This window comes from Setaria italica, chromosome II (genome assembly GCF_000263155.2).
Source record: "Setaria italica strain Yugu1 chromosome II, Setaria_italica_v2.0, whole genome shotgun sequence".
In the NCBI taxonomy this organism is placed as follows: Eukaryota; Viridiplantae; Streptophyta; class Magnoliopsida; order Poales; family Poaceae; genus Setaria; species Setaria italica.
Genome location: NC_028451.1, coordinates 5,469,352 through 5,478,704, shown reverse-complemented (window position 1 = coordinate 5,478,704; position 9,353 = coordinate 5,469,352). Strand labels below are relative to the sequence as shown.

The following is a 9,353-nucleotide window of genomic DNA, read 5'->3' as shown; positions in this document are numbered from 1 at the left end:
CCAGAGTCGGAGGTCAGCCTGAACATCGAGAGGAGCATTGCCACTTCCATGTTTGCTGCCAAATAAAGTGCAGAGCTTGTAATATGCGTAGATCGTATCCTTTTCCCACCTTGAGGCTTCGTAGCTGCAGAGTAGTTGCGCTTGGCCTGTGCAACTCACAGCAGAGCCTCGCTGGATTGGATGCGCCATGAACCACGCACACCTACCTCAGCAACGAAGCTAATAATCAACAAACACATGACAAGACGTGACTAACCTAATCACGCAATAATAATAATAATAATACAAGCAGGCGCGCTAATCCTCCAGCCTAACCAGGCGGGCGCGGCCCGGGTCTCCGGCCCGGTTCACACAACCACAACCACGCGCGCGGCGCCATCCCCGGGCACCCGAGTCAGGTCTTCGCGTTGCACTCCCGAGTCAAGCTCTCGTGCGCCCACGCGCGAGGGTACTTTGGCAGCCAGCTCGCTTGATCTCGGGCAGCGCTGGCTGGCGTCCCTTGAAAGCGATCAACAATTCCCAACAGAGACACTGTCAGAGTGTCAGCAGATGATTACTCCTCTTCCCCGCGTTTTCAGTAACCAGTAACCATTTTTAACCCTTGGCTCCCAGCATAATTACAGTCCTACACACTTGCCCCCAGCTCGTCTCTGAAGATCCAAACCCTCAATTAGCCAGCTCGTCTCAACCTCCACGACAGCAACGCGTGTGAAAGCGACAGAACAGAGGACGCCCTCAACTCTGTCACTCCACACTCCTTTTCCTCCCCCATCAGACCAGCTCGTTAAATGCAGCAGCATCTGCTGCCTAAACAACCTCATAACTCTCTCTCTCTCCCAACCTCACCCAACAGACACCAACCAAACCCGGCCCGCTCCGCCCCCGCGCGCGCGCCATGGTGTTCGACGCGGGCGCCGGCAGCTCGCCGGCGGCGGCGGCGCCGTCGGGGAACCCCCTGCGCGTGATCCTGACGCGCGGGTTCGCGCGGCAGGTGCTGGTGGGCCGGTGGTTCACGGTGTTCGCGAGCCTGCTCATCATGGCGGCGTCCGGGGCGACCTACATCTTCGGGTCCTACTCCGGCACGCTCAAGTCGTCGCTGGAGTACGACCAGCACACGCTCAACACCGTCTCCTTCTTCAAGGACCTGGGCGCCAACCTGGGCGTCTTCTCGGGGCTCATCAACGAGGTCACCCCGCCCTGGGTCGTGCTCGCCATGGGCGCCACCATGAACCTCTCCGGCTACCTCATGGTCTACCTCGCCGTGTCCGGCCGCACGGCGCGCCCGCCCGTGTGGCTCGTCTGCCTCTACTTCTTCATCGGCGCCAACTCGCAGTCGTTCGCCAACACGGGGGCGCTCGTCACCTGCGTCAAGAACTTCCCGGAGAGCCGCGGCGTGGTGCTCGGGATCCTGAAGGGGTTCGTCGGCCTCAGCGGCGCCGTGTACACGCAGCTGTACCTCGCCTTCTACGGCGGCGACGACGCCGAGTCGCTGATCCTCCTCATCGCGTGGCTGCCCGCGGCGGTGTCCGTCGTGTTCGTGCACACCATCCGGTACATGCCGTACCCGCGCCGCCGCGGCGGGCAGGAGACGAGCCCGGACCCCTTCTTCTGCTTCCTCTACCTCTCCATCGCGCTCGCGTCCTTCCTCCTCGTCATGATCGTCGTGCAGAAGCAGGTCCCCTTCTCCCGCGAGGCCTACGGCCTCGCCGCCACGCCGCTGCTCATCCTCCTCCTCATGCCCCTCGGCGTCGTCGTCAAGCAGGAGTACAAGATCTTCCGCGAGAGGCAGCTCGACGCCGCCCTCCTCGCCGCCGGCCCGCCGCCCACCATTACCGTCGCCGGCGCCGCCAACGACAACATTCAGATGTCAACGGACACCAAGAAAACAGAGCAGCAGCAGCCGGCGCCGCCGACGTCGACCTCCTCATCTTGTTTGGGGAGGTTCGGCGGGTGTGTGAGGACCATGTTCCGGCCGCCGGCGCGCGGCGAGGACTACACGATCCTCCAAGCCCTGGTGAGCGTGGACATGCTGGTCCTCTTCGTGGCCTCCATCTGCGGCGTGGGCGGGACGCTGACGGCGATCGACAACATGGGCCAGATCGGCCAATCCCTGGGCTACCCATCCAAGAGCATCAACACCTTCGTCTCCCTGATCAGCATCTGGAACTACGCCGGCCGCGTGACCGCCCGGGTACGCCTCGGAGGCCGTCCTCGCCCGCTACCGCTTCCCGCGCCCCCTCCTCCTCACGCTCGTCCTCCTCCTCGCCTGCGCCGGCCACCTCCTGATCGCCTTCGGCGTCCCCCAGTCCCTCTACGCCGCCTCCGTGATCATCGGGTTCTGCTTCGGCGCGCAGTGGCCGCTGGTGTTCGCCGCCATCTCCGAGATCTTCGGGCTCAAGTACTACTCCACGCTCTACAACTTCGGCGGCATGGCGAGCCCCGTGGGGTCCTACATCCTCAACGTGCGCGTCGCGGGGCGGCTCTACGACGCCGAGGCCGCGCGGCAGGGGAACGTCGTTGGCGTCGGCGCGGGGGGGACGAAGCACGAGAGGGTGTGCCTCGGGGTGGAGTGCTTCAAGAGGTCGTTCCTGATCATCACGGCGGCGACGGTGGTCGGCGCGGCGGTGTCGCTGGTGCTGGTGTGGCGGACCTGGGGGTTCTACAAGGGGGACATCTACGCGAGGTTTCGTGAGGAGGCCGCCGGCGGCGGGGAGGGGCGGGGACAGGTCGACGGGCGCCTGCCGGTCGGGCAGCCGCGGCGGCGGGTGGAAGCTGCGGCGGAGGAGGAAGAGGACCGCGAGGCAGGAGCGGTCAACAGCAGGAAAGGGTGAGCGGGACTGCGGGAGCAAGAGCAAGTAGCGGGATGCCAGCTCGGATGCTTGACTCGGTCAAAGGTGACACTGGTGGGTGTTTGACTGTTTGGGCTCCGCTTTCTACGGCTAAGACTGCTGACGTGGAGGGCAGCAGTAGGACCCGCCGGAGCGGGCGTGTGAGGCAGTTGGTCACTCCGTCCGTCCACACTACACGAGTATGCTGTGCTTTACAGAAGCCGTTGAAATCTCCGTCCGTCCACACTTCACGAGTATGCTGTGCTTTACAGAAGCCGTTGAAATCTTACGGCTGATGCTGAGCAGCCTTTTATAAGAACGATGACAAGTGGGGGCCATCCGGCCATACATGTACATATACATATACATCCCTGTTTGTTTCACCACCCAATCACCCGTGCCGCCTCGACCGCTCCCTGCCTCCGCCGTCGTCGGAGCCGCGAGTCGGAAGTCCGGCAAGCGGCGAGGATGGTGGCGACTGAGCCAACTCTGTCTCTTCCGAATCCTACCTCTAACCCTAGATCTTGTGGCCGCCGCCGCTATCGTCAAGGCTCGAAGCATCGCTCCCCCCTCCACCACGCCATCGGCCCCGCGCGCCCACTGCCACCTGGACGACTCCTTCATATCCCGGTCGCGCAGGCTATTTCAGCACCACCACCGCGGCACGAGGAGGACGCGGGGGGTGCGGCAGCTCATGTGGTCGTGGCCAGGTCTGCCATCCCTGCTCCTTCCCTCCGCCGCCATCGGAGCCGAGGCTTTGACGGGCGACGCTCGACGGTCGGATTCCGGCGGGGCCTTGCCTCCACCTCCCTCTCCCCCTCCGCTGCTGTCGTGGGGTAGCTCGCGGGCACGGGAACTGCCTGCTCCTCCTCCGCCGCCATGCCTGGGCCGACAGCGGGCTGTGGGACGCATGCGCGGCGTGCTGCGGGTTCGGGAACCCATACACCGTCGCGGTCACCTCTGCAAGGCTCGACCTTTTCTTGGGCGCGTCGCTGGATGGTCGCTAGGGTCGCCGCTGGTGGAGGTCGTGGGGGTCGCTGGGCGGCCGCACGCGGGCGTGGAGGCGGCACCCTTGGTGGGGTCATGCTCCGCTCCTGGATCTGGTGCAGTGGGGCTTGTGGGCACGATCAACCTGCACGGTGTGCTCGTCGGTGGAAGACATCCCCTCGCCCTGCACCAGGGTCATTGGTCGCTCTTCGCCGGCTTGGGCTCCTACTTGCCACGCGCGATCCTAACCCCTTCCCCTACCCTTCCCTTCCCTTCCTTTCCCCCTCCTTTCACCCCACCTCAGCCTGGGCGTGCTCCGGTCGCTCTTCATGGATGGCCCGTGGATGACCCACTTGCCGCCGGAGCCTCCCGCCCTATCGCAGTGGGTCGCTTGCTCTTATGCCGATGGTTGTTGTCGAGATGGCGGTCGTTAACCTGCAGATGTTTCCCATCATCGTCGCCGTGGACTGCTTGCTACCATCCCATCGATTTGCCTCTCATCCAGGCCTTGGCGGTCGGATGCGTGGAGTTGGTTTTGGGGGCCTTAGCGAAAGCTTTGCCCGGTATTTACCGGTGCCGACAACGGTTGCATTCCTTAATGTAGCTCACCTCGCTGGGGGCGTTGTTGCGGCCACCAAATCCATTTGGTTTTGCCAGGTGAAGACTTGGTCTGCTTCTTCATGGGTAGGCAGACGATGGTGGCGTTGGTGGCGCTTCCCCCCTTGAAGGCATCGTCTTGCATGACATTCTCGCTCTACCTCCGCTGGCTCCGGGTTGTTAGGCTATCGGTGATGTGCGTGAGTTCATGGTGTCCTTATCTCCTGCAGGTTTCAGTCGTCTTAGGTCGCGTTTAGTGTGGTGGTGGTATTGTGGTTTCCTTTTAGTATTGTTTTGCTTCTGTTGTTGGTCACAGATGGTGGTGGTTCTTATACCTCTACGCTTTGAGATCTCTTTTGTAATTCTCTTCTTTTTAATGAAAACGCGCTACGCATGTCTTAAAAATTCGCCCGTGCCGTGCATTCTCACGGCTCACCGCCGTTCTGTGTGTCCTCCCTTTTCACCGTCTGTCCAGGTCCAATCCCTAGCGATCCAGTGCAATGCAGGAAATGCAGATGGGGACGCGGATGCCGCCGCGCAACGCTTTGCGTGCAGGCACTGGGCCGCGTCCGGTAGCGATCGCTGACAAGCCCGGGTGGCTTGTCGCGTAGTACGCGCGCACTGTGCCAGCGCCCGTGCGGCGGACGCCGGGGCCTCTTCCCGGTGCAACAAGAGGGCTTGGCCGTCGCCGTCGTCGTCGGCTCGAGTCAATGCACGCACCCGCCGCCGTGCGACGCGGCTGCATTATTGGCCTGCCTGCCTGCTCCAGATCTCGCCACCACCGAGGATGCCCTCCATCCAACTTGTATTTTTTATTTTCCGGCTACACCCTACAAGGATAACGTGCGTGCGTACTACAAGTCTACAACCTACGAATGCATATCTTGTTGCACGTCTGCGTGATGTGCTCCAGATGTGGATGGGCATCGAGCTTGGGTCGAGGACAGGGGCACCACCACGATGGGCAGCTCGCCGCGGCGGCGAGGATCGCTACAGCTTCGGACGCAGGGGCGGCAGGGTAGGCGACCTAGAAGGAAGGCTAGAACCAACTCGCGGGCACGTCCCCATCCGCCGTACCAGCGGGGCTTTGAATACGCGCCATGTGCATCGGATCGAGATCGAACAAGCCTGGTCCCCAAACCGCGCGCGCATCTGCATCTGCACCCCGACAGGCTCCTCTGCTTGCTGTTAGTCGATGGCCACAAACCGAATCCTCCTCCTTCCTCAACGCGGAATCGGATCAAATCCCAGTAGCAGAATTTTTCGAAACGGATCCAACAGGATTAGCCTGCCTGCCGTCCGCAGCTCTGCACTGCAGGTTTTATTTCTAAATAAACAGCCATGGCGGCCCACGACCAGGGAGGGACACATGCAACCTTTCAGCCGGGATTCCTTGGTACCACTATTTTTTCTGAACCTGTATGATGAAATTGACTGCATTAGCAAATGAAATGATCGTCAGGTCACAATTTTAAATCCAAGCCGAGCTGAATTCACACGACTCTCCGAAAAAGAAAAAAAAAATAACGGCGGCCAGAAAACGGAGACTCTGCAAGGTAGCCAGTTGTGAGTACTCAGCAGGATTACAGAGCTGCAGTAGTAAGCTGGGACAGAGTATACAAGCAGTGCTCTATCCACTTCACGAAGCAGAAATCTTGTGTGCCCAACCATCAGTTCTACCCCGAATCTCCAAGAACGTACCTGCTCCACTGATGAACACGGTAATGGTTTCACGCCAATTCCTTCCTGCAAAGAAAACAGCAACGGCTCCAGCTTAAAAGCACCTTTTCTCAGCCTGCCGAAAAAAAAGGGGGGGGGGGGGGGGGGGTGGTGGGGGGCAAAGGTTTTGTCTTTTATGCCGAGCCGAGATACAATCAAAAGGTGCAGGAACAACAGCAAAGGTACTTCTGAAACTGTGATGACCTCGATACGGGCACAGTTTCAGGAAGCAAAGGTGCAGGAACAAACAGCTCAGCTTGGAAACCATCACAATCCAGAATGGCGGAATCACGTTGCAGGCTGCATGCGTTACACAGAATGTTCAGTTACTATCCTTCGGTTCTTGCTGCCGGGGTCCACACACTTAATACTGGCGCGGTCAGCTAATGCTTCAAAAGAAAATGACTGCCAAGTCAATATTTTGGATTCAAGGTGAACACATAATCAGATATGCAGGGCACCAGAATCACACTGAAAAGAAGGCTAACTCTTGAAAAAGGGAAGGCAACTAAGACATGCTAAACTGAAAAGTGCAGTTGTGCAGATGTTCATAGAAATGGTAAACAGCATCACACAGCTACAGTGTAAAGTGAGTCAGGATAAGCAGTAATTTATCCAGTAAAGTGAGTCAGGATAAGCAGTGTGGAGAATTCTATTCCAATCACTGGAGTTCCAGATGACGACAACACCTTCAGAACGGCTCCGGTGATGAACTCATCTCTCATCCAGCAAACACACAATTAAAAGAGAAAAACTAGATTCAAATATTCAACCTTCTCAAAAGGTAGACGCAAATCGCATAAATTTATCACGGCATACTGAGGATCAATCCTAGAAGAGAGAGTGAGAGACGAGGACAAAAACAGATAGATGCGGGTACACCACAGATCAGATCAACTCGACTCAATCCTCATCTATCCTCCATATTTTCCAGTTTTGAGCATTCAACAATCAACACCAAGCATTGTTGGCAAACTAATTTGAAGGTGGAAGCTACAATTATTACTTAAGAATAAATAAACATATATACCAGAAAGAAGGAAAAGAAATATATACATACTCGCTAGCAACATGAAAGGAAACCAAAAAGATCTCGTCATCAAAGATAATTGCAGTTCTGGGAACACCAGAGGTACATTTGAAACATATTATTTGAATGCAAAACATCTAAGTCGGACAACTTGGGAGGACTGCATCCATTGGGACAACTGGTACATGTAAAGCTACCTTACATGTATGTCTCAACGCTCTATTGGCTAGCTGCCAGCTTTCAGTGTTTTTCTTGAAGGAGCCCAACTGACTTGCAGTATTAAATATTAATTAGATAAGAAGCGGTGATGAAGCATAGTTGTGGTCGAAAGGGGCCGAGGTGCCCATTTCCCAAACAAAACTAGTGAAGTAGTGAAGAACCTGGTAGATAAGTGCACTAGCAGATAGCCCATTTCTTAAGCAAATACAAAAGCTTGTGGATGCTAGAACGACCACATGAGCTCAGTAGCTGCCACAGGATTCTCTTTGCCGGCCTCTGTGCTCTCCACCCTGAGCTATCACTGGCCACCACCACCTACCCTCGCGACATCCTCTGCGCTTTGCTCGCCAGGCCCCTTTAGTTTCTCTTCATGCTCTACCACTGATAAGAAATCCAAGAAGCAGGGAACATACGGAACAAACCATCCAGGGTCTTGTTCAAGTGTGCCAAGAGCACGCACTTCCTTGCTATCCAAGCTATATGATATCAGCTGCCGTTTCCAGTTCAGAAAAATGAATACCATATTGCTGTCTGGATGAATGGCAACCACATTGTAGTCACAATCGCTTGTGTAAAATCTGCTCCCAAACAGATGAGTACGGCTCACCCTGTGCTTAAGTGCCCATTTTTGTGTATCATAGTCAAGAACCCAGATTGACAGTAGATCACGATCATCATTGAAATCTCTTGTATAAACCTGACTGGGTGGTTCATGGATGCAATATAGGTGCCCTTGGGATTGACCAATGAAAGGTGGACCGTAGTAAGCACCTAGATTATTCATCGAAGATGGCGCCGGGATGATCCCTCGTGTCTTCCCTTCCACATCCACCTTAGCAATCTGATAATTATTCAACATAACATACAGCAGGCCATTAAAAAAGGGAGCACCACGGACCCTGCCATTGATCTGAGGATTCGGCCCTTTCCAAAGCCCTAGCTGCTTTTCTTCTTCAGCCCAGTCAGTCTGGCTGTGCTTCCACACCCCTGTTTCTGAGGAGTAGATGTGCACTGTTGCCAGGCTCCCCTCCTCTGCACAGATGGTGACCAACTGGAAATGGGAGGAGACAGCCGGATCGAATACCAAATAGGTGTTTCTCACTCGCATATGATAGTCCGCCGGAGTGTGCTCGCTGGGCACGGCCGCCCATTGCTCTGTCGCGGGGTTGCACACAACGTAGCTGATCGTGCGACTGGTGGCGTGCCTAAAGAGGAGGAGGCCATTGCAGGAATCCCTGAGACAGATGTTGCCGATGCCGGGCAGCTTCTTTAGGAAGGCGAAGGAAGGGTCGACGGGAGGCCGGGATCCCCCGAGCAGATTGATGAAATCCCAGGCGTGGAAAAACCCTTGTAGGGTTCGGGGGAGCTTCTTGCGGTGGAGGGGGTCGGCGATGAGGTCACGCCAGCCTTTGGAGACGCATTTGGATCGGTGGAGATCCTTGGCGGGGACGCGGGAGAGGACCTCCACGAGGGGATCGTCGGGGAGGCCAGCCACCGCGCCGCTCTTCTTCGGGCGCTCCATGCCGCTGCGAACGGAGAGGGAAACAGACGGGTGTCGGCCATGAGGCGATGAACACGCGCGCACCGCGAGAATTGTGGGGGGGTGGGGGGGGGGGGGGAGCACCATGCCAGCACACCCAGCGTTTTAGAAAATTGATTGTTTTTTACATCTCCTTTATTGATTCTTGCATACCCTAACAAAATGGTCTTGCCACTAGCAAAAAATCATCTAAGATCACACTCCATGTAAATCCAACCTGAGACATGCATACTGAGGGCACATATTTTCCTACAACCAGGTTTTCAAGAGTTAGTGACATCCACATGGAATGGTCATGTACATTCATCGATCATTCATCATATCAAAAAAAAAGTTGAGAATGATCCTAACGTTGATCTAGGATAAAATGCAAACCTAACCAACATGGTAATATCCTTCCTGGACTGACTAGAAAGTTAGACCACTTTTCTTT

At 56.5% G+C, this 9,353-nt stretch overlaps 1 protein-coding gene and 1 pseudogene across 1 annotated transcript; one reads left to right on the top strand and one right to left on the bottom strand.

Moving 5' to 3' along the window:
• The first annotated feature begins 805 nt into the window (after positions 1-805).
• LOC101758583 lies at positions 806-3,182 on the top strand (annotated as a pseudogene).
• Positions 3,183-7,678: 4,496 nt separating this feature from the next.
• Positions 7,679-8,902, bottom strand: LOC101764415 (F-box protein At5g07610). Its single transcript, XM_004958970.2, has one exon. The coding sequence runs from the start codon at positions 8,900-8,902 to the stop codon at positions 7,679-7,681; it is 1,224 nt and encodes a 407-aa protein (XP_004959027.1).
• Positions 8,903-9,353: the final 451 nt, after the last annotated feature.

Excerpts from the sequence above, each read along its gene's own strand:
- LOC101764415 (XM_004958970.2), bottom strand. The coding sequence starts at position 8,902 with ATGGAGCGCCCGAAGAAGAGCGGCGCGGTGGCTGGCCTCCCCGACGAT.